At 46.9% G+C, this 23,490-nt stretch overlaps 1 protein-coding gene and 1 non-coding gene across 2 annotated transcripts; one reads left to right on the top strand and one right to left on the bottom strand.

Annotated features, from left to right (window-relative positions):
- Nucleotides 1–2,651: 2,651 nt before the first annotated feature.
- RNF114 (ring finger protein 114) lies at nucleotides 2,652–18,994 on the bottom strand. Its single transcript, XM_032142142.2, has 6 exons — nucleotides 18,835–18,994; nucleotides 13,960–14,110; nucleotides 10,229–10,335; nucleotides 9,459–9,573; nucleotides 7,165–7,272; nucleotides 2,652–4,465 (listed from the first exon to the last, which is right to left on the bottom strand). Exons 1-6 carry the CDS (start codon nucleotides 18,972–18,974, stop codon nucleotides 4,400–4,402), a joined length of 687 nt encoding a protein of 228 aa, XP_031998033.1. The 5' UTR covers nucleotides 18,975–18,994; the 3' UTR covers nucleotides 2,652–4,399.
- Nucleotides 14,981–15,085, top strand: LOC116461568 (small nucleolar RNA U13). The gene has a single exon (XR_004246106.1). It is a non-coding gene; the product is annotated as a small nucleolar RNA U13 (small nucleolar RNA).
- Nucleotides 18,995–23,490: the final 4,496 nt, after the last annotated feature.

The following is a 23,490-nucleotide window of genomic DNA, read 5'->3' on the forward strand; positions in this document are numbered from 1 at the left end:
CCATTTATTAATCCCTTACCATGAATATTTACTAGCTTGCAATTATGTGGTTGATTAATGTGTGAATTCCCAGTGTCTAGCACAATGCTGACATATAATAAATGCTTAGCAAGTACCATACATTTTTTTTTCTTTTTTGAGACGGAGTCTCACTCTGTCGCCCTGGCTGGAGTGCAATGGTGCGATCTCGGCTCACTGCAACCTCTGCCTCCCAGGGTCAAGAGATTCTCCTGCCTCAGCCTCCCGAGTAGCTGGGATTACAGGCGCCTGCCACACCTGGCTAATTTTTGTATTTTTAATAGAGATAGGTTTTTGCCATGTTGGCCAGGTTGGTCTCAAACTCCTGACCTCAGGTGATACGCCCACCTCAGCCTCCCAAACTACTGGGATTACAGGCATGAGCCACAGTGCCTGGCCCCATAAAAAAAAGTTTAAAAAATTATATTAGCCAAATTGAATATAAGTACTTTTATCACTGCAGATGTACTCAAAAATATATTTATTTTTGGCCAGGGGCAGTGGCCCACATCCATAATCCCAGCACTTTGGGAGGCAGAGGCGAGTCACTTGAGGCCAAGAGTTTGAGACCAGTCTGGGCAACATAGTGACCCTGACAAAAAAATAAAAAAATTAGCTAAGCAGAGTGGCACATACCTATAGTCCCAGGTACTTGAGAGGCCAAGGCGGGAGGATTGCTTGAGCCCAGGGGTTCAAGACCAGCCTAGGCAACATGGTAAAACCTCGTTTCTACCAAAAATATAAAAATTACCTGGGCGTGGTGGCTACGCCTGTAGTCCCAGCTACTCAGGAGGCTGAGGTGAGATAACTGCTTGAGCCCAGGAGGCAGAGGTTGCAGTAAGCCAAGATTGCGCCACTGCACTCCAGCCTGGGTGACGGAGTGAGACCCTGTCTCAAAAAAAAAAAAGAAAACAAAAAACATACCTGACCAGGTCAGACTTCTTCAAAATCCCACCACCACCATCACCACACAGTTCCAAGCCCCCATCACCAGCTGCCTGGATTCCTGCAGCTGCCTCCCTGGTCTCTGCTTCGTGTTTCCCTACTACAGTCCCTTCTCCAAACACAGCCAGAAGCATCCTTTAGGAACCTAAGCTGGATCACCTCACTTAGAACCCAAGAATGCTCATCGAGAAAAGCTCAAGGCCTGACCATATGTACACAGCCCCTCTGGTCTGCCTTCCACACTGCCCTGTGCTGCCTCATTCTCTCCCTCATTCACTCCACCATGGGCTTACCAGCCGCCTCCTTGCCACAGGGCCTCAAGTGTAACCCATGTGCTCCCACCTTAAGGCCTCTGAACTTGGTTCCCTCTGCAAGGAATCCTCGTCCCCGACATGGTCACTGGGCTTCTCCCCATTTCATTCAGGTCTCAGTTCAAGTGTCATTTTCTCGACCTGTCTTGGCATGACACGGGATTTCATTTCCAGAGGATGTCAGACCTCAAACAGGCACAAATTGCAATATTCTGAGGTAACTGGAGTCCAGGACTCAACTGATAGTCAGACAGAGGCGGCCTGCACGGATGTGAGGGAGGAAGAGGCCTCCCAGGTTTCTGGCTTGGGTAGTTACCACTGCAAGATGGAATAATACAAAAGAGGACATGGGTGAAGACTGGAGATGCTGAGCTGTCTCGGCTGTATTAAATTTGAGGTTCCAGGGCTGGGTGCAGTGGCTCACACCTGTAAAACCAGCACTTTGGGAGGCCGAGGCAGTCAGATCACGTGAGGTCAGGAGACCAGCCTGACCAACATGATGAAACACTACCTCTATTAAAAATACAAAATTAGCCGGGTATGGTGGTGGGTGCCTGTAATCCCAGCTATTCGGGAGGCTGAGGCAGGAAAATCACTTGAACCTGGGAGGCAGAGGTTGCAGTGAGCCGAGATTGCGCCACTACACTCCAGCCTGGGCAAAAAGAGCGGAACCCTGACTCAAAAAAGCAAAACAAAACAAACAGGTTCCAGGCCAGGCTCAGTGGCTGACACCTGTAATCCCAGCACTTTGGAAGGCCAAGGTGGACCACCTGAGCTCAGGGGTTCAAGCCCAGCCTGGGCAACATAGTGAGACCCTCTTACTAAAAAAAGAGTTTCTATGGGATTGGAATGAAGCTCAAGCAGCCAAACACTACAGTGAGCACCCACGATGCAGCGCTGTGCAGGGAGAGCTCTGTATACTTTGCTCCTTGGATCCTAGCATCCTTAAGAGGCAGATAAAATTATCCCCACTTCATAGGAGACAGGTTCAGAAAACATTCGCTAGATGCCCCACAGCTAACAGCAGACTATGAACTTAAACACATCCAGGACCTGAAACTTGACCCTGCAGAGCCCCTTTACTACAAGCCCTCAGCACTGCTGCTGTTATCCGCACGTAGCAGAAGCTGCATGTCTAAAGCCTTGCTATATGGAGCACTGTCACTTCTCACCTCTCAGAGCCTCCCAACTGTAACAAGTGTTCTTTTTCCAGAGGACAGGCACCATGAGGCCCAGCTGGTGGCGTCAGCTGAGATTCGACGCCAAACAGGACTCAGCAACAAGCACGAACCTCCCTTCTAGACAGGGTGACCATCTTCTGGAGGCTCCCGAGCCCATGCTGTGGCAAATGTGTTGAATGAAAACAAGAACCATCGCTTACCGGTTAGATTAAGTTAAGAAATTTATTTATATTTCACCTTTTAAAAGCCAGAACATAACAAATCTCACTTTCTGGAAAGTCATCTTATTAGAAATACAAGAAGTGCACTTAATACAAGGAAGTAAGTTTCTCGGTGCCACCCGTGAGGTGGACATACACTCACATCAGTCCCTCAAATGAAGGTTTCGCCACATTTCCCTCCAGATTTCTGAGATGATCTAAATTCAGGAAGGTCTGAGTGAACTTTTTCCAGAAATTACAGTGAACAAGCTGACCTTAACTTTTGGGTCCTCCCGAGAAATACTAATGAAAGAACTATTTTTTTCCAGTGGGCCCTGTCTTTGCTGGCTTCTTGGCATCTGCAGCTCTTCACCGACAGGCGCGGAGCCCCACAGCAGCGGTGTACGAGCGCAAGGTAGCACTTGCAGCCCCATCAGAGACATATGACATCAAAGAACCAACCTAAACCCATATGCCTTTTGGTCAGAGGTTCTGCTCCTACAGATTAGGCTGACAGCTCTTGCACTTGTATTTATTAATATCTGTGAAATATGAACTCCAAGGTTCTTGAGCTGTTCCTAAAGCAAGTTTCCAGCAACAGCTTTTATTAACAACTGTTCATCACGCGATGTGCTGAGCCTTATGACCAATGTCTCGTCAGAACAGACCGGGGGCGGTACTGGGTTTCCTATAGCTTCTCTCTGCATCTACAAAGCAGGTTTTCAAACACATTTTACACGTCGAAACCAGTGTCATAAGGAAAACATTTGTGATAGAAAAACAATGCTCAGTTTAATCTAAGTTACCAAGCAGAAGGTAAAAGAACTAGTATCCGCTGAGTCTCCAAACCTCTCTCTTCTAATTCATCTGAGGATTCTTTTTTGTGCTTCTAGAACAAGAATGTAGGCAGGCTCCCAAATGGTGAGGTAAACATGACCGCGTTGTTTGAAACTACTTCATTAATTTGTAAATCAGAACCAAAAAGCTCTGGCCCTCCCACTTCTCTTAGCTGACCCTCCTCCCCACTTACAGATAAACAGACTTTAACTTCCCTAACCCAGAAACACTTCCACCAAAAATACATGGTTATACCTTATCCTAAAAAGGCACCATGCAGGCATTTAAGACTGAACCAGTGAACTCTAAGGATATGTAGTAGTAGGAAAATATCACTAATCAAAACTCCCAGCATCAGATGGTGCAAAACCCCAAGAGGACTGGTGACATGTACCCCGGGATGGCAACCCCAGCTTCTGGCAACCCCATAGCCCAGCGGGAGCTTCAGCTCTGTCAGGTGCACGGCTGCCAGAGTCTGCACACCTTGGGGACAAGGAAAGGAGACACTTGCTTCATTGTGCTATTCATGACCCAGAAAAGGTCCTGGCTGGCTTGAAGGACCCGAGAGACAAACACTGGATGGGAGGAATGAGTGTGAAACAAGAGGTGGAGAAGCTATATTCTCTTCCACAGGAGGCGGCAGAAGCTCCAGGAAGTAGCCGAGAACCAATACGAACTTGACCATGTGACAAACAAGGTTAACAGTAGGGGAAGATAGCTTTGGCAAGAGCCCAAAGGGAAGAGGAGGGCTGACCTGGGGACCCACTTCCCCTGTCAGAAGTGACCTTGTCCCAATGCCATGGCTCATTTTCAGGTCTGTTGAACAGGTAAGGTACAGGAGTCATACGTTTCACGTTTAATATGTAATGGAAGCTCTGGAACATGAGACAGCAAGCACAGACCCTGCTTACTGGTCGATGATGGAGCGCTGCAACACCTGATTCATCATGTCCTCTTCATCAACATCATAATCCTAAGGGCAAAAACAGACACGCAGCCTCAGCAACTGTTTCCAGATGCAAAGACTGGCTTTCAGTAGAAGCAGGACAGCCTAGCAACTGGATCCAGAGCAGACTGCCAGGGACCGGATCCCCGATGCAACTGTTTGTGATGCTAGGTATGTAACTTTGGGAAAATTAATCTGTCTCTGCTGCCTTATTCTTTTTTTTTTTTTTTTTGGATGGAGTCTCGCTCTGTTGCCAGGCTGGAGTGCAGTGGCACAATCTCGGCTCACTGCAACCTCCGCCTCCCAGGTTCAAGCGATTCTCCTGCCTCAGCCTCCCGAGTACCTGGGACTACAGGCGTGCGCCACCATGCCCAGCTAATTTTTATATTTTTAGCAGAGACAGGGTTTCACCATGTTGGCCAGGATGGTCTCAATCTCTTGACCTCATGATCCACCCGCCTCAGCCTCCCAAAGTGCTGAGATTACAGGCATGAGCCACTGCACCCAGCCGGTGTGCTGCCTTATTCTTAAATGAAGATAAGTATGCCTCCCTTAAATGGAGATTGAGAAACCCAGGCAGCACATGAATGGAGCCTGGCACAGACCAAGGGCTCAGAACGTTTATAAGTTTGTCGGAACAGAGCACGCAGATGCACTGAGCTGAAGAGTTGTTTCTGAGAGGTGGAATTAGTGCCCAGTAGAGAATCAGTTTTTTAGAGACATACAGTACAGCAGAAACTATAGCACAACTAGCCCTCTTTAATGAGTCATTTTTGTTAATGTGACACAGATGAATTACATTCATCTATATTAACAATAAGGGCAGTTATTCTGAAGTCTGAGTTTCAGACACTGTCAGACTGAGAACAAATATTCTTTATGACAATTTAGGAAAGAGCTTTCTTTCTTAAGATACTGAAATTCAGTCATTAAGACCGAACACCACTCTAAAATCCTAACTTGACATCTATATACGTAAGTAAGAGGTTTACTTGATATAGCTGGCCAAATTTACCTATTACTATAATGCCAAAACAGTGTGCCCCTTTGAAACCATCCAGCTCTAGGGAAAGAATATAAACCTGACAGCCGTATTTGGCTAGTGGATATATGCTATTTGACCTGAAGTATTTTTGAAGATAATTAAAACCTGTGAAACTTCCTGTGAAATTTTCCTGTCCTGCTTTGGGCATGGGGGGCGGAGAAGCTAGGCAATGCTGCGCCTGCATTTCCACAGGAAAACAAGGTGATGGCAGCATAACGAGTCAGGCACCACTTGGCTTGGAAATCTTCAGGAGGATCATTTCAATTATGGTCCCCATGGACGTGTGAGTTTGAGCTTCCCGAGTCCAAATTGCTGTGTTTTTTTGTGTTTTTTTTTGTTTTTTTGTTTTTTGTTTTTTGAGACAGGGTCTCATTCTGTTGCCCACGCTGGAGTGCAGTGGTATGATCTCAGCTTGCTACAACCTCCGCCTCCTGGGCTCAAGAGATCCTCCTGTCCCAGCTCCCTCAAGCTGGGACTACAGGCAGGAGCCACCACACCTGGTTAATTTTTGTATTTTTTGCAGAGACAAGATTTTCTCATGTTGCCCAGGCTGGTATCGAACTCCTGAGCTTAAGTGATCCACCTGCCTCAGCCTCCCAAAAATGCTAGGATTGTAGGTATGAACCACCGCACCTGTCCCCAAACCAAGTTCTATAACAGGCAGAAATTATATAAACCACAAAAAAAGTAGATAAAAATTTGGGGGCAGGGCTAGGAGATGGAAAGAGCAAGTATCACTGTCTCTGTCTCAAAGACCGACCAGATCATCTTCTTTTGTTTTGAGACAGTCTTGCTCTGCTGCCCAGGCTGGAGTGCAGTGGCACGATCTTGGCTCACTGCAACCTTGCCTCCCAGGTTCAAGCGATTCTCCTGCCTCAGCCTTCCAAGTAGCTAGGATTACAGGCACCCGCCACCACACCCGGCTAATTTTTTTGTATTTTTAGTAGACAGGATTTCACTATGTTGGCTAGGCTGGTCTGGAACCCCCGACCTCATGATCCGCCCACCTCAGCCTCCCAAAAGTGCTGGGATTACAGGCATGAGCCACTGCGCCCAGCCCAGATCATCATCTTAAATGTCACTCTGGGCCAGGCGTGGTGGCTCACGCCTGTAATCCCAACACTTTGGGAAGCCAAGTGGGGGGGGGGGATCACGAGGTCAGGAGTTCGAGACCAGCCTGGCCAACATAGTGAAAGCCCGTCTCTACTAAAAATACAAAAATCAACGGGGCATGGTGGCATGCGCCTGTAGTTCCAGCTACTCGGGAGGCTGAGGCAGGAGAATCGCTTGAACCTGGGAGGTGGAGGTTGCAGTGAGCTGAGATCACGCCACTGCATTCCAGCCTGGGCGACAGAGTGAGAATCCATCTCAAATAAGTAAATAAATGTCACTCTGGCCACCTGCCTGGCCCATGAATAGAAACTGTATAGTAGCTACAGTATACAGACTGGAAGCCCATCTAGCTCCCCAGCTACAGCTGCCTGCCCACCTCTTCCACTCAGTCTTCTTCTTTTCTCTCTTGTCAATCCCCTTTTATCACTGTATCCAGTATACAGACTGGAAGCCCATCACAACAGTGACAAAGTTCAACACCGGGGGTCCCCATTTCCCTTTCTGAGAAGAGTGAAGTAGCCGTGCCATTCCCCCAGTGGAGGGATCAGAGCCCAGGCTCCAGACTTACCACAAAAGTGTCGTAAGAAAACCGGTGCCGGCGCTGGATGTGCTCTCTGAAGTTGGCGCTGCGGTAGTTGGGGTCTCCCCAGGGCATCGAGGCACATATCGGACAAACCTTTCAACACAAAAGCAAGGTCTTAGGCACCCAATTTCCAAGCTTGCACCAGCCCTCTGTGGCCTGTGTCTGGCCTCCTTTCTTCCAGGACAGCTTTCCTGACATACTGTCCAGGGCCAGTAACTCCTTCCTGTACACATCAGCAACCCAAAAAACACTGCAAATTTCCAGCTCAAGTCAAATGACATGTGGGACTGGGTAAAGTTCAAATCATGATACCACCCTTTCTCATTCCCTACTGTAGGCAGAGAAGTGAGTCATCCTGGTGGGGGGCCTAGACTGGCCTTCCAATCCAGCACACAAGACAATCCAAAAGCATGAGGAAAACTAAGAAAATAAGCTGATGAGCAATGTCCCAGGGAAGTAAAACACAGCCTTACATGCATCTTAACAAAGGAAATGCTCAGAAGAGGAGGATCAGGCCGAAAAGCCCTCACACAAAAGGTTGATCTGGGTTTTGAAGATTGGAAAGTATTTGGAAAGGCAAAGAGGACATGAAAGGGTGCTCCAGGCCGGGCACAGTGGCTCACACTTGTAATCCCAGCTGTAGCTGGGATGTTCTAGCTGTAGCTGGGGAGCTAGAACATAGGGTGGGACTAGAGACTGAAAAGGAAATGGCTTCCAAAGGGAAGGGAGAAATGCAGAGTTAAGAACTTGCAGAGGGAGAGGAAGACAGAACACAGGGCCAAAGGCTGAAGAGAAGGCCTCAACATAGACAACATAATCAGAGGGATTTCAGAAGCCAAAGGAGGGGAAAAAGACAGAAAATTAGGCTGCCATACCAGAAAAGTTCAGCAATAACATTATCCAACAAAATTATGAGTGCAAGTAACATTTAACCAAGTCAATCTGTATCTAAGACTTTAGCTTATAAACATACGTAGATACAGGCAAAGATATGTTTCTCAAAATGGCCAGTTCCATCTTAAAATGAGCATTGACAGCTGCCCGAGTACTCTCACAAAAGCTCATTAAACTTCTAAAATCTCTGCACCACTGTTTACAGCAATGGAGCTGAAGGCTGCCCATACAACAGAGTATGTAGTTCAAGAGAAGCAGTATGAGATAAATGGAAAACTTAAAACTATAGAGGAAGTATACACCTAACTATAAAAAAGACCTGGTCTGTCAATCACATCAAGAGAGAAAGGTAACACATTGCTGAGATGGAACAAATACTTTTTTTTTTTTTTGGGAGTTTTGTTCTGCTGCCCAGGCTGGAGTGCAGTGGCATGATCTCAGTTCACTGCAACCTCCGCCTCCTGGGTTCAAGCAACTCTCATGCCTCAGCCTCCCAAGTAGCTGAGATTAAAGGCGCATGCCACCACGCCTGGCTAATTTTTGTATTTTTAGTAAAGATGGGGTTTCACCATGTTAGCCAGGCTGATCCTGAACTCCTGACCTCAAGTGATCCACCCACCTTGGCCTCCCAAAGTGCTGGGATTACAGGTGTGAGCCACCGTGCCCAGCCTACATTTTTTTTTTTTAAAGGAGAATACACATGCCAATAGGTGATATCTGAGTAAAATGTCCAAGGATTGATAAGCCTTTTCCTAATAATTTCACCTAAATCCTCTTTCCCCACAACTATGAAGAAGCTACTTCCAAAAATAAAATGGCAGCTTCATGGAGAAATTTGGTGGATACCAAGGGAACCAAGTTAATGTTACCAACAACAGACATCATATGACTTAATGTAGCACCCAGAGGACAGAGAACTCATGTACCATCCCTGCCTCTGCTTTGGGGGGAGGGGGAAATTGCTATGAAAGACATTACAATTGTTAAAATTAAAACATGAATTTCACATTAGATATTAGATTGTATCAATGTTAAATTTCTTGAATATGATTAATTATACACACAAAAATGTAATTTTCCAAGAAAACATTCTTGTTCTTAAGACATACACACTCCTGTATCAGGAGTGCATACACCCTGCATCCTGTATCAGGGTGCAAAGTATTCAGGGGGCAAAAAAGGTCATGGTATCTGTAGCTTATTCCCAAGTCGTCAGCAAAAGATGTATACCACAGAGCATCGTTAAGCAAACATGGTAAAATGTTAACTATCTGTCAATCTAGGTGAAGGGCACACAGGAGTTCATTCTACTAATCTCTTCATTTTTCTCCAAGCTTGATCCTTTCCCATAATAAAGTTAAAAAAAAAAAAAAGGTTACTCTTACCACAGATTTGGTATCCGTGCTATGGAATAATTTGCAGTGTTCCACAAGTCCTTCCTGATCAAAGTTCTTCTCAGGACAGTAAGGACAAGGAAAGGTGTAACGGTTTGGAACATTCCTGGAAGGTGAAAGACAGGAAATAAGAAAACTTTTCTGTGAGTACCTTTCCATTAAACTTCAACCACAGTACACTCCAAAACGGAGCAAAGCTCACCGAATGTGTAATGATAAGGATGCTGATGATCACTTCAGACTCAGGTCAAGTGTTGTGAAAATAATAGCTCAGCTGGCCGGGCGTGGTGGTTCATGCCTGTAATCCCAGCATTTTGGGAGGCCAAGGCAGGCGGATCACCTGAGGTCAGGAGTTCAAGACGAGCCTGGCCAACATGACAAAACCCTGTCTCTACTAAAAAATACAAAATTTAGCCGGGCATGGTGGCAGGTGCCTGTAATCCCAGCTACTTGGGAGGTTGAGGCAGGAGAATCGCTTGAACCCGGGAGGCAGAGGTTGCAGTGAGCTGAGATTGCGCCACTGCACTCCAGCCTGGGTGACAGAGCAAGACTCCGTCTCAAAAAAGAAAAAAAGAATAGCTCAGCTAACATCTGAAGTGAACACCAGAGTCCTCCCTTGCATACTCCTCCCAAAATACTTGTATCAGCTTTAGCCAGCATAACAATTCATACAAGTAAACCCCTGGGCATGAAAGGTGTCCAACCTCTTTGTATTAACAGCAAGAGATGACCTCCACCTAAGGGGAGACTGAGTCATTTACCTTGGCTGAAGAGATGCATCCTTAATGGTGGCCTTCACACCTTCCATGATGTAATTCTGGTATTTGGAACAAGTAGCCACGTGGGACCGGATCTTGGATAGGAAGAACTCAAATAGGAAGAATCAGAGCCCACAAGTTAGTGAGGACCTTGTAACAGCCCAAATATAGTCCCAAACAAGGGCATAAAGAAAACTAGACCTACACCACCCTGGCAAATAATCTCACCAGACTCCTGACTATGCTAATGGGGCTGAAACCCTGATTATTGCAGATTTCCCATTAATACCAAGGCTGCTATTTTATTCAACTAAATCAGGATATCCGCTTCTACTCTAAAATAACTCCTACAGGTTTGCTCCTACTCATGATAGGCTGTCTGCTCACAGACAAGCTCCAAATCTAGGATGTTTTCAAAAGTTTTCTATACTAGCATTTAAACTAGTCTCCTTACAGCAAGCCAAAAACCACATTCTGTTATGTGCAGCAAAGTGATCCTTTAGGTAAAACATATAAAAGCCACTAACCCTGGTTAAAGTATCTATCACCAGACTCTGAGAAATAATCTTTAAAATCTAAATTTTTTTTTTTTTTTTTTTTGAGACGGAGTCTCACTCACTCTGTCGCCCAGACTGAAGTGCAGTGGCACCATCTCGGCTCACTGCAACCTCTGCCTCCTGGGTTCAAGTGATTCTCCCACCTCAGCCTCCTGAGTAGATGGGATTACAGGCGTGTGCCACAGGTGTGTGCCCAGCTAATGTTCATATTTTTAGGAGAGATGGAGTTTCACCACGTTAGCCAGGCTGGTCTCGAACTCCTGACCTCAAGTGATCTGCCTGCCTCGGCCTGCCAAAGTGCTGGGTTTACAGGCGTGAGCTACCACGCCCGGCCCAAACTTTCATATAAAATCTAGGCTGTGCAATAGTAAAACAGAAAGAGAAGAAAACCCAGAGAATAGTGCTTCATTACAGGTTTTCTAAAAGGAAAGAAAGTTTTAAGAATTGAAGAAAAGAGGGAAGATAAAGGAAAGAAAAACATTTTTAGAGGCATGCCAACAATACAATCACTAATCTTAAAAATGAAGAAAAGCAAAAGCACACAGTAAAACAAACAAAAAGCCCATCATGGGCGGAGTGTGGTGGCTCACACCTGTAATCCTGAGGGAGGCTGAGGTGGGCCATCACTTCGCGCTCCCAAGTTCGAGATCAGCATGGACAACATGCAAAACTCGTCTCTACTAAAAATACAAAAAAATTAGGCAGGCGTGGTAACACATGCCTGTAGTCCCAGCTACTTGAGAGGCTGAGGTGGGAGGATGGTTTGAGCCTGGGAGGCAGAGGTTTCAGTGAGCTGAGACCACGCCATTGCGCTCCAGCCTGGGCAATAAAGCCAGACCCTGTCTCAGAAAAAAACAAAACAAAACCAAAAACCACATTATGCATGCATAAATGAAGATGAGGAGACCGGGTGCAGTGGCTCACGCCTGTAATCCCAGCATTTTGGGAGGCTGAGGCAGGCGGGTCACGAGATCAGGAGATCGAGACCATCCTGGCTAACACAGTGAAACCCCGTCTCTACTAAAAATACAAATATATATATATATGTATAGCTGGGCGTGGTGGTGGGCGCCTGTAGTCCCAGCTACTCAGGAGGCTGAGGCAGGAGAATGGCATGAACCCAACAGGTGGAGCCTGCAGTGAGCTGAGATCACGCCACTGTACTCCAGCCTGGGCAACAGAGTGAGACTACGTCTCAAAAAAAAACAAAAAACAAACAAACAAAAACACCAAAAGAAGGCAGTAGGAAATCGTATTTCAATATCTTGAGTTTCTAAAAGTAAACTTCGAAGGGGGAAAAATGCTCCAATATTTGAGCTCCAGCTTACCATGATTGTCTCGCCTCTAGCTCAAGAACTTGACTTTAAGCTACAAACTGAGGAATCCTTAATTTTTTTTTTTCTTTTTTTTTTTGTAGAAACTGAGTCCACTATATTCCCCAGGCTGCTCTCAAACTTCTGGGCTCAAGCAATCTTCCCACTTCAGCCTCCCAAGGAGGTGGGACTACATGCATACACCACTACACACAGCTGGTTTTGTTTGTTGGTTTGTTTTAGTATATACAGAGTCCCACTATGTTGCCCAGGCTGATTTCGAACTCCTGGGGTCAGTGATCCTCTTGCCTTGGTCTCTCCAAATGACAAGATTACAGGCATGAGCCACCGTGCCCAGCCTCAAGAGTGACGCCCCCAATTAAGACACAGAAAACAGCCCTATTCAGCATTGAAATGGCCTTACTATGCATCCCTAATACTAAATCACGCCGAAAAGGAGTTGGTAAGGTATATTCATACTATGGGCATCCATACCAAAGTGTTAAAAATAATGAAACTGACATGCAAGGCTGTCCAATATGTAAGAGAAAAAAAATCTGAAAGTGAAAAAAAAGTTGGGAATGAATGTACATTTAAAAAAGTGAAAAAAGTTGAAGAAATATATATATTACAGTGTGATCTCATTTTGCAAAAATCCTACAACCGGGTTGGTAAAAATTCTACAGTGTTTGTCAAAGGGCAGAAAATGTCATGCAGCTTTCGAAATTCAATCACTTTTTTTTTTTTTCCTTGAGACAGGGTCCGGCTCTATCATCCAGGTTGGAGTGCAGTGGCACGAACTCAGCTCACTGCAACCTCTGCCTCCTGGGCTCAAGCCATCCTCTCACCTCAGCCTCCCGAACAGCTGAGACTACAGGCACACACCACCATGCCCTGCTAGTTTTTTGTATTTTCAGTACAGCCGAGGTTTCACCATGTTGTCCAGGCTGGTCTAGAACTCCTGGACTCAAGCAATCCACCCACCTCGGCCTCCCAAAGTGTTGGGATTACGGGCATGAATCACCTTGCCAGGCCTTAAATTGAACCAATTTTGAAGTAATCTCTGGAATGAGGAACAAGCCTACATTATTTTATATTTTTGGATGGTCCGCAATTTTAAAAATTTTAATGATTCTAAAATCAACAAGGCTGTGTATATCTCTTGGAAAATAAGACAACAGTATTTCTCCTTTCCAGTAGCAGTTATTAACAGGTATGAAAATAAATATACTTGACTCTGATTATACAAGAGCATGGATGCATTTCAAATGTTAGCTATTGTTATTACAATCCAATGATTTCATATTAACTGTTTTTTAAGAGACAGGGTCTTGCTGTCAGCCAGGCTGGAGTGCAGTGGCATGATCAGAGATCACTGTAATCCCAAACTCCTGGGCTCAAGTGATCCTCTGGCCTCTGCCTCCTGAGTAGCTGGGCCTACAGGTACATACCACCACACCTGGCTAATTTTATTTTTTGTAAAGATGAGGTCTCACTATGTTGTCCAGGCTGGTCTCTCAACTCCTAGCCTCAAGCTCTTGCCTCGGACTCCCAAAGAGCTGAGATTACAGGAATGAGCCACCACGCCTGGCCAAAATTGATCTTTCATAGGAAAAAACTGGGATAACTGATTTCTATGGCTTTCAAACCTAAAATATATACTTAACCCACTCTTAAAAAAAGAGACAAAAACCAGTAAGGTTATGAAAACAAACCAGCCCAGCCATCACCACAGGTAATTGGCATGCACACGTGCTGTTAGTGACCTAGTCATGCTCTAACTTCAGCAATAACATGGCAGCTGTACGTTTTACCCCATCTTATCATGGAAAGACATGGACTCTTCCACATCACTTCCACATACATTCTTACGGCAGCCATGGCAAGAAGTCTCTGTGCTCTCGATCTGCCGCTCGAGCTCCACGGCTCGGACGCCAGGTGCCAGAGCGCTGCGACACACCCCACAGACAGGCTTCTTCGGCTTCAGACATTCCTGCAGGCATGCAGAGCAAAAGCTAGAACAAGACATACAGAGAACCTCTGTCACGCATCATGGAGACAAGACGACAAATATGGATCAACTTTTAAAAAGACATCAATGGATAATGGAGTAAAAAGCAACTTGCTGTCTCCTCCCAATTCCAATACTAAGTCCTTCCAGGCCAGAAAAAATGAGGGATAGGAGTGGACTACAAAGAACACACAACTACAGAAACAAATGCAAACTCCTGTGATAGACAGTGAAGGTGTTAAGGTTGAGGCTTCAAGCCTTAGGCCCTGCCACTGAGGGATCTCAGTGGGGTTTCTTGAATCTCCATTTTTTCCTTTGTGAAATGGAGAGAGTAGTACCTACCTCTAGGATTGCTGGGAGGATACAGTTTGTATAGCAGACCCCTGGCAGAGTGTCCAGCACGTACAAAACGCACCATAAACGGGAGCTGCTATCATTACAGGTGAAGGCAAAGCGCTACAGGAACATAAAGGGAAAAGCAACTAGTTGTGACGTGAGAAGAAAAGGGCTGGTAAGACTGCAGTGAAGGCTGGGAGCAGTGGCTCACGCCTGTAATCCCAGCACTTTGGGAGGCCAAGGCCGGTGGATCACGAGGTCAGGAGTTTGAGACTAGCCTGGCCAACATGGTGAAACCCGTCTCTACTAAAAATACCAAAATTAGCCAGGCATGGTGGCAGATGCCTGTAATCCCAGCTACTCAGGAGGCTGAGGCAGGAGAATTGCTTGAACCTGGGAGGCAGAGGTGGCTGCACACTCCAGCCTGGACAACAGAGCGCGACTCTGTCTCAAGGGGGGCGCGGGGAGGGGGGGGGTGTGGAGCGGGTGGAGACTGCAGAGACAGCATCTCTGATCAGCCTTAAAAGGGTTCAGCTGGATCCTTTTGTAGTTCATGAATGTGAGGACTGGGTGTTCAGGCGCATGTGTGAGATGTGCCACCCTCGAACCTTGTTACAGATGTTGGCCCATCACCCATCTGGCATTTTAGAAAAAGAGGTCAGCCAGCAGAGGAAGGGAAGACTATTTTAGGCCTAATTTAGGCTTAAAATTCATATGTATCTGAGGAAATAAAAATCTAACAGACTTTTCCTTATAAGCAGTAGGGAGCCAGGAGTTTAAAGCAAGGTATTAACAAAACAAGGCCAAATCCAGGTTTCAGAAAAATATCTCTGTGCCATCATGGAAAACAAAGTTTTGTTATTGCTGTTTTTTTTTTTGTTTTTTTTTTTTCCTGAGACAGAGTCGTGCTCTGTTGCCCAGGCTGAAGTGCAATGGTGTGATCTCGGCTCACTGCAAAATCTGCCTCCCTGGTTCAAGCGATTCTCGTGCTTCAGCCTCCCAAGTGGCTGGGGTTACAGGCGTGCACAACCACACCCAGCTAATTTTGTATTTTTAGTAGAGACAGGGTTTCACCACGTTAGCCAGGCTGGTCTCGAACTCCTGACCTCTGGTGATCCACCCGTCTTGGCCTCCCAAAGTGCTGGGATTACAGGTGTGAGCCACTGAGACCAGCCCTATAGTTTTTTTTTTAGGTGAGAAGGTGAGAAGAGACAAGGTAGAAACCAAAGAGATGGCTAAAGGCAGAGGATTGTGAGGGTCTGACTGAAGCAGTAGGGGATGAATTCAGGAAACCATTCACGGAGAGGCAGAATCAGGAGGACTTGATAACTTATTGACTTTGAAGAAAATAAGTCAAAGATGACCGAGTTCCTATCCTGAAGCCTAGGAAGATGGTAATGCTGAGATAAGGCATACAGAAAGAATGGAGAAGACACCCTGGGTTACTTACGCAACCTGATAGATTAAGACAGTATAACCAAATCTGCCAGAAAGAACTAAAGATATATAATGAAAGGCAATCTTCTGAACACTTGACCATTTTCTACTGCCTCTAAGAATCTCCTTCCTCCTTGTCATTGTTAGATGTTAATGCTGTTAGGCAAAATTCCAGACCAGGTACAGAGAAGGTGAGGGAGTCTATTCACTCACCACTGAGGGCAATGGAAACTTGACAAAGCCCTGTTCTCATGATGCTTACATTCTAGAGTGAAGGGAAACACAATGTTAATTTCAGATGGTGACTAAAAATATGAAGGAAACATGGCAAACAGACCAGCTGGGGGGATCATAGAAAGCTGCTTCTGAGGAGTTGGCATTTGAGCTGGGTAGGACCTGATTACGAGGACAGCCACACAGATCTGGGTGCAGAGCTCCACACCAAGATGATGCCACACACAAATGAGGACTGGAAAGGAAGGCAGGCAGACCTTGGGGGCCACGATGCGGCAGACCATGGTGAGAAGGGCAAGCGATGAGGCAGTGGAGACAGGCAGGGCCTGTGGCCATCACTTGTGTTGCCTGTTTACAAAGGCAGATGACAAGAGGAACCCAAGAGAGCACAGAGGGTCCAGTGAGTATAATGGAACCAAACCCAGCATGCAGATAAAAGCAGCTCGAAGTCTCTTCTCAAGCACACACACAGGTACAGCTCATCTATCAAATGTTCACGAGTCACTTTGTGCCTGAGACATGGCCAAACTACCAGACTGCTTTTGAACTGCTCAAATATCCTGGGCTGGCTTTTCAGTTTCTATTTCCTACTTATGGGCCCTTTTCTAGTTCAGCCTTCCGATGCTCCACTCCATCACATGACTAGGAAGAAATTCCCTTCTCTTGGGCACCCAGCCAGCTGCCTTTCTCCAGCTGTATTCTACCAGATTGGAGAACGCAGTCATTCAGGGCTTGAAATAAAGTTTTATAAAAATCCAATGCCCCAGCCAGAGTTGCAGTGATGCTCAACTTTCCAAGCACAAAAGGTAAAAATCAACTAGGCACAGGAGAAAGCAGTCGGTTGGAGCTAAGGGGGATTCGGGCTGCCCTCAGAGGTGCTTCCATCTGTCTTCAATTTGCACTGAACTGCTGATCACGTGTGGCTAGGACAGCGAGGATAGAGAAGAGCCAAGGTTTGAAAATCGGTACTGTTCCTTGCCCTCTGACCTAGGAAAGGTTCACCTAGCTCAAGAAAATCTCAAATTTTGCTGCTCTTCATTTAGCAAACTGTGCTGGGTCTAGCCTTTTTACAAATGTTAATAGTAAATGAAATCCACTGAATTAATCCAAAATCAGGTAAATCTGATCCAAGGATAAGTGGATTCAATGAAAAAGCTAAAGACCACTTCAACTCTCGTGAAGCTTGCTTACACGACTTATTAATTCATTCAACCATTACCTGATCACTCACCCCATGCACAGAGGTGTGATCTCTGAAATACCCTCCCACTTGCAGAATGAATTTTTACAATAGTTTGACCAGTCATTGGTACTTATTTATAATCAATTCACTGGACTGTAAACTCTGAAGGCAGAGTCTACCCCAAGATCTGGCACATAGAGGCCATTCCAGTCAGTTGAGGGGCAAAAAAGATATGGCCACTCCGTCATGAGCTGTAAGTTTTGCTCTGTGCAAGCAAGCAGAAGGAAGTTAAGTCCCAGAAAGGAAGTGGGGGAAGTAATTTAGATGGGGATAGTATTTGGTGAGGTAACTTAACCTGGGACTTGAAGCCTGAAAAGGGCGGGGTGGGGGAAAGAGTTCCAGGCTAAGTGAATTGCAAAGATGAATAGCCTAAAGCTACACGATGAAGCAAAAAGCAGCCAGCTAGGTGCCAAGCACTGTTCTCTGGACTATTAAAATGGTCACCTGCAGTACATCTGGGAAGAGTTAGGCCACGATTACCTTTCCCTAAGAGAGCCTCGGACCCTCGGTGTATTCACCTGTAAAATGGCTGCCAACCCTCCCCCGCTGCAGGGTGGCTATAGAATAATGCCCATGGAGTGCAACGGCTACTGTGCCCGCTGACTAGAGAAGGGGTGCCAAGACCAATGCCAAGGTGATCCCACGATAAGCACTGAGAGAGGCCAGAGGAAAAGCCAATTCTGAGGCAAGAAGCAGGTGGCCACGCTGTCTACAATTCCTTCAACTCAGGTGTGTTTGTGCGTCTGATGGAACAAGGCTTAAATTCAAATCGACCAACCTCGAAAGCCCCAGCCACAGCCCAGGACCTGGACTGGACATTTATACACATATCTGCTTTAATCATTATAACCACTCTATTCACAGTATTCAGGTCATGAAGGCTTAATTGAAAACTGAAAGAAACAAACCTCCTACACAGGAAGTAGAATGCTAACAATCCCATCTGCCAACTCCCACCCCCTTTCACAGCTAAGGGCAAACTGGCCAGATCCCCATAAAGACTTCCCTTTTGTTGTTTTAGTCTAGTTCAGCGTTTCTCCCGACTTTAGTGCACATTAGAGTAACTCGCCACAGCTACACACACGATGCCAAATGTCCTATGCTTTAAGAGCGACGTGGACTAGAAAGGAAACGTCGGCTCTCCAAGGGCGGACTTCAGAGCCTGAAGTCCCCGCAGGGCACGAGTCCACTATCACGTGCGGGAAGGAGACTGACAGGCCGCCTGGAACATCGCAGGGGCTCAACGGACAGCAGCTGCCCCGCTAATACGGGCAGAGGGACGGGATACTTAGGAGTGAGCGGGGCGGGACAGAAGAGCACCCCGGCAGCTTTCATGGCCCTTAGGAGCCCCGGGGGACACCCCCGGGAGGCCCCTCTGGGTGGGTCCTCTGGCTCCCGCCCTGAGACCCATCTCGCTCCTCGGCTCCATTCCCTTCCCAGTTAAGCGCCCCCCGACCAGACCCGGGCTCGCCGCTTACACGTGTCCGCAGGGCACCTGTACCGGCTTCTCGTACACCTCTAAGCACACGGGACACGTGAAGCGGCCTAGGGGGTCAGCCTCCGCCGCTGGCCCCGCCAGCTGCGCAGCACCCCCGCCGTCCTGCTGTTGCGCCGCCATCTTGCTGCCGCTCTGCGCCGCGCAACGGCGGCCGATGAGGAGGAGGCCGAGGGGGCGGGGCTCGCGGTCGGAGGGAGCCGGGCTCGCGGGGCAGTGAGCGGTTGGGGGCGGGGCTCGTGGGTGGGCCGCCCCTCGGGGCCCCTCTGACCCAAGCGAGCTAGAGACCGAGGGAAATCTGGAAAACGTGGAAGCCAAATCCAAAGGCTGCCAGAATTGGGACGGGCTCTGCGGGTGGTCCGCTGTTTCCCAAATTTAAGTCGTTAGTTCGGCACCACTTGCGCTATCACTATTTATCTTCGAATCAAGTTGCTTTTTCCTTACATTTATTTATTTATTTATTTAATCGATTTTGGGACAAGGTCTTGCTTTGTCGCCCAGGCTGGTGTTCAGTGGCGCGATCATGGCTCCCTGCAGCCTCGACCTCTGGGGTTCAAGCCATCCTCCCACCTCAGCCTCCTGCGTAGCTGGACCACAGGCAGTCACCCCCATGCCGGACTAATTTATTTATTTTTGTATTTTTTGTAGAGACGGGGAAAGGAGCGGGGGGAAGGAGCGGTGCGGAGAGCGGGCGGGTCTCACTATGTTGCCGAGGCTGGCCTCGAACTCTTGGACGCAAGCGATCAGCCCGCCTCGGCAACCCGAAGTGCTGGGATTACAGCGGTGAGCCACCGTGCCCAGCCATTTCTTAAATTTAAGCAAATTCTAATAACAGATCTAATTGCTGAGCTGCAAGAAGAAAATCAATATCATTTATTTATACAAAGGAGCTGGGCACGGTGGCTTTCGTCTGTAATCTCAGCACTTTGGGAGGCCGAGGTGGGCGGATCGCTTGAGCCTAGGAGTACTAGAGCAGCCTGGCCAACATGGTGAAACCCCGTCTCTACTAACAATACAAAAATTAGCCAGGCGTGGTTGCCCATGCTTGTAGCCTCAGCTACTCAGGACGCTGAGGCAGGAGAAGCCTTTGACCTGGGAGGCGGAGGTTGCCGTGGGCCAAGATCGCTCACTCACTCCAACAGTCACTAAACTCCAGCCTGGGCAACAAGAACGAAACTCCGTCTGAAAAAAAAAAACAAAAAAAACACAACCTGGCTAACATGGTGAAACCCCGTCTCTACTAAAAATACAAAAAATTAGCCGGGCGTGGTGGCGGGCGCCTGTAGTCCCAGCTACTCGGGAGGCTGAGGCAGGAGAATGGCGTGAACCTGGGAGGCGGAGCTTGCAGTGAGCCAAGATCGCGCCACTGCATTCCAGTCTGGGCGACAGAGCGAGACTCCGTCTCAAAAAAAAAAAAAAAAACACACAAAAAACAACAAACAAAACAAAAAAAGCCCAACAACAAAGTACATTCATTTCATATTGTGCAATCATCACCATCAGCTATCTCTAGAATTCTGGTCTTCTTGCTAAACTGAAACTGAAATTCTGTCCCCATTAAACAATAACTTCCTGTTCCCTCCTCCCATCCCCATACCGCCAGGCCCTGGCAATTTTCTATCTATGATTTTGAAGCACTTATAGTTATAAAATTTCCCCTGAGCACTGCTTTCACTGTGTCCAGTAAATTTTGGCATGCTGTGTTTTTGTTTTCATTTGTTTCTCAATATTTTCTCTATTTATTTAATTTATTTATTTATTTTGAGATGGAGTCTCACTCTGTCACCCAGGCTGGATGGAGTGCATTGGTGCGATCTCTGCTCACTGCAGCCTCCCTCTCCTGGATTCATGCAATTCCCTTGACTCAGCCTTCCAAGTAGCTGGGATTACAGGTGCCTGCCATCACGCCTGGCTATTTTTTGTAGTTTTAGTAGAGACAGGGTTTCACAATGTTGGCCAGGCTGGTCTCAAACTCCTGACCTCAAGTGATCTGCCAACCTCGGCCTCCCAAAGTGCTGGGATTGCAGGCATGAGCCACCCAGCCTGGCCTGTTTCTGAGTATTTTCTAATTTTCCTTGTGATTTCTTCTTTGATCCATTGGTTCTTTAAGAGTGTGTAAATTTCCACAAATTTGTGAATTTTCTAGTTTTCCTTTGATATTGATTTCTTTTTTTTTTTTTTAACCTCCCCATATTGATTTCTAGCCTTATCGAATTGTGCTTGGAGAAGATATTTGGTACGATCTCTTTTATTTCTTTCTTTCCTTCTTATCTTTCTCTCTCTCTCTCTTTCTTCTTTTCTTCTGTCTCTTTTTGTAGAGATAAAGTCTTGCTATGTTGCCCAGGCTGGTCTCAAACTCCTGGGCATAAGCAATCCTCCTGCCTCAGCCTCCCAAAGTGCTGGGATTACAGGCCTGAGCCACCACGGCTGGCTGATGTCTACCTTTTAAAATCTCTTGAGGCTTAATTTGTGACCTAACATATGGTCCATCCTGGAGGATATCCCATGTGTGCCTGAGAAGAATGTGGATGCTGTTTTTGCTGGGGAGTGTCTGTACATGTGTTAGATCTGGTTGTCTTACGCTCAAGTCCTTTATTTCCTTACTTGTCTCCTGTTTGTTCTATTTATTCTTGGGAGTGGGGCATTGAAGTCTCTAACTATTATTGTGCAATTGTCTATTTCTTCCTTCAATTCTACCAATTTTTGCTTCATATGTTCTGATGGTCTGTTGTTAGGTACATAAATGTTTTAATTGTTATATCTTCTTGCTGTATTGAACTTTTTATTAACATACAATGCCTCCTTTATCTCTTGTAATCTTTTGGACAAGTAATTTTTATTTTTTCTTTTTTTGAGACAGGGTCTTGCTCTGTCATCCAGGCTGGAGGGCAGTGATGTGATCTCAGCTCACTGCAACCTCTGTCTCCTGGGTTCAGGTGATTCTCCTGTCTCAGCCTCCTGAGTAGCTGAGACTACCGGCGTGCACGACCATGCCTGGCTAATTTTTGTATTTTTAGTAGAGACAGGATTTCACCATATTTTTTAGGCTGGTCTCGAACTCCTGATCTCAGGCGATGCACCCGCCTTGGCCTCCCAAAGTGCTAGGATTACAGGTGTGTGTCACTGTGCCTGGCCTGGACAAGTAATTTTTCTGATATTAGTATTGCCAGCCCTCCTCTTCTTTAGTCACTATTTGCATGAAATATCTTTTTCCATCCTTTTTTTTTTTTTTTGAGACAGAGTCTTGCTGTGTCGCCCAGGCTGGAGTGCAGTGGCGCAATCTCGGCTCACTGCAAGCTCCGCCTCCCGGGTTCACGCCATTCTCCTGCCTCAGCCTCTCGGAGTAGCTGGGACTACAGGCGCCCGCCACCACGCCCGGCTAATTTTTTGTATTTTTTAGTAGAGACGGGGTTTCATCGTGGTCTGGATCTCCTGACCTTGTGATCCGCCCGCCTCGGCCTCCCAAAGTGCTGAGATTACAAGCGTGAGCCACCGCGCCCGGCCAAAGTGAGTTTCTTGTAGACAGCAATACAGTTGAATCATGTTCTTTTAAAAAAAAAAAAAAAAAGCTGGGTATGGTGGCTCATGCCTGTAATCTCAGCAGGAGGCTGAGGCGGGTGGATCACCTGAGGTCAGGAGTTCAAGACCAGCCTGACCAACATGGTGAAATCCTGTTTCTACTAAAAATACAAAAATTAACCGGGCCTGGTGGTGCATGCCTGTAGTCCCACCTACTCAGGAGGCTGAGGCAGGAGAATCGCTTGAACCTAGGAGGCAGAGGTTGCAGTGAGTGGAGAACGAGCCACTGCACTCCAGCCTGGGCAACAAGAGTGAAACTCAGTCTCAAAAAAAAATTCGTTTAATTTAATTTTTTTTTTTTTTTTTTGAGACAGAGTCTCTGTCTGTTGCCCAGGCTGGAGTGCAGTGGCACAATCTCGGCTCACTGCAAGCTCCACCTCCTGGGTTCACATCTTTCTCCTGCCTCAACCTCCTGAGTAGCTGGGACTACAGGCACCCGCCACCACGCCCGGCTAATTTTTTTTGTATTTTTAGTAGAGACGGGTTTTCACCGTGTTAGCCAGGATGGTCTCGATCTCCTGACCTCATGATCCACCCGCCTCGGCCTCCCAAAGTGCTAGGGATTACAGGCATGAGCCACCGCACCCAGCCTAAATTTTTCCTTCCTTTTTTCCTTCCTTCCTTTCTTCCTTCTTTCCTTCCTTCCTTCCTCCCTCCCTCCCTCCCTTCTTTCCTGCCTTCCTTCCCCCCTTCCCTCCCTCCCTTTCTTTCTTCCTTTCCTTTTTTTTTTTTTGAGACAGAGTCTCACCCTGTCACCTAGGATGGAGTGCAGTGGTGTGATCACAGCTCACTGCAGCCTTGACTTCCCAGGCTCAAGTGATCCTCCTGCCTCCACCTCCTGAGTAGCTGAGACTACAGGCATGTGCCATCACACCTAGCGATTTTTTTCTATTTTTTGTAGTGATGGGGTCTCACTATGTTGCCTAGGCTTTTTTTTCTTTTTTGAGACAGGGTCTGGCTTTGTTGCCCAAGCTGGAGGGCAATGGCACAATCTTGGCTCACTGCAACCTCCGCCTCATGGGTGCAAGCCATCCTCCCACCCCAGCCTCCCAAGTAGCTG

This window comes from Hylobates moloch, unplaced genomic scaffold (genome assembly GCF_009828535.3).
Source record: "Hylobates moloch isolate HMO894 unplaced genomic scaffold, HMol_V3 SCAFFOLD_21, whole genome shotgun sequence".
Classification (NCBI taxonomy): Eukaryota; Metazoa; Chordata; class Mammalia; order Primates; family Hylobatidae; genus Hylobates; species Hylobates moloch.

Bases quoted from the DNA above. Each gene is read 5' to 3' on its own strand.
- RNF114 (XM_032142142.2), bottom strand. From the start codon at position 18,974: ATGGCGGCGCAACAGCAGGACGGCGGGGGTGCTGCGCAGCTGGCGGGG. The intron at 14,111-18,834 runs GTAAGCGGCGAG...GTCTTGTTCTAG, and splicing joins CAGGTGCCCTGCGGACACGT to CTTTTGCTCTGCATGCCTGC. The intron at 9,574-10,228 runs GTAAATGACTCA...TTCACCTTCCAG, and splicing joins GATGCATCTCTTCAGCCAAG to GAATGTTCCAAACCGTTACA.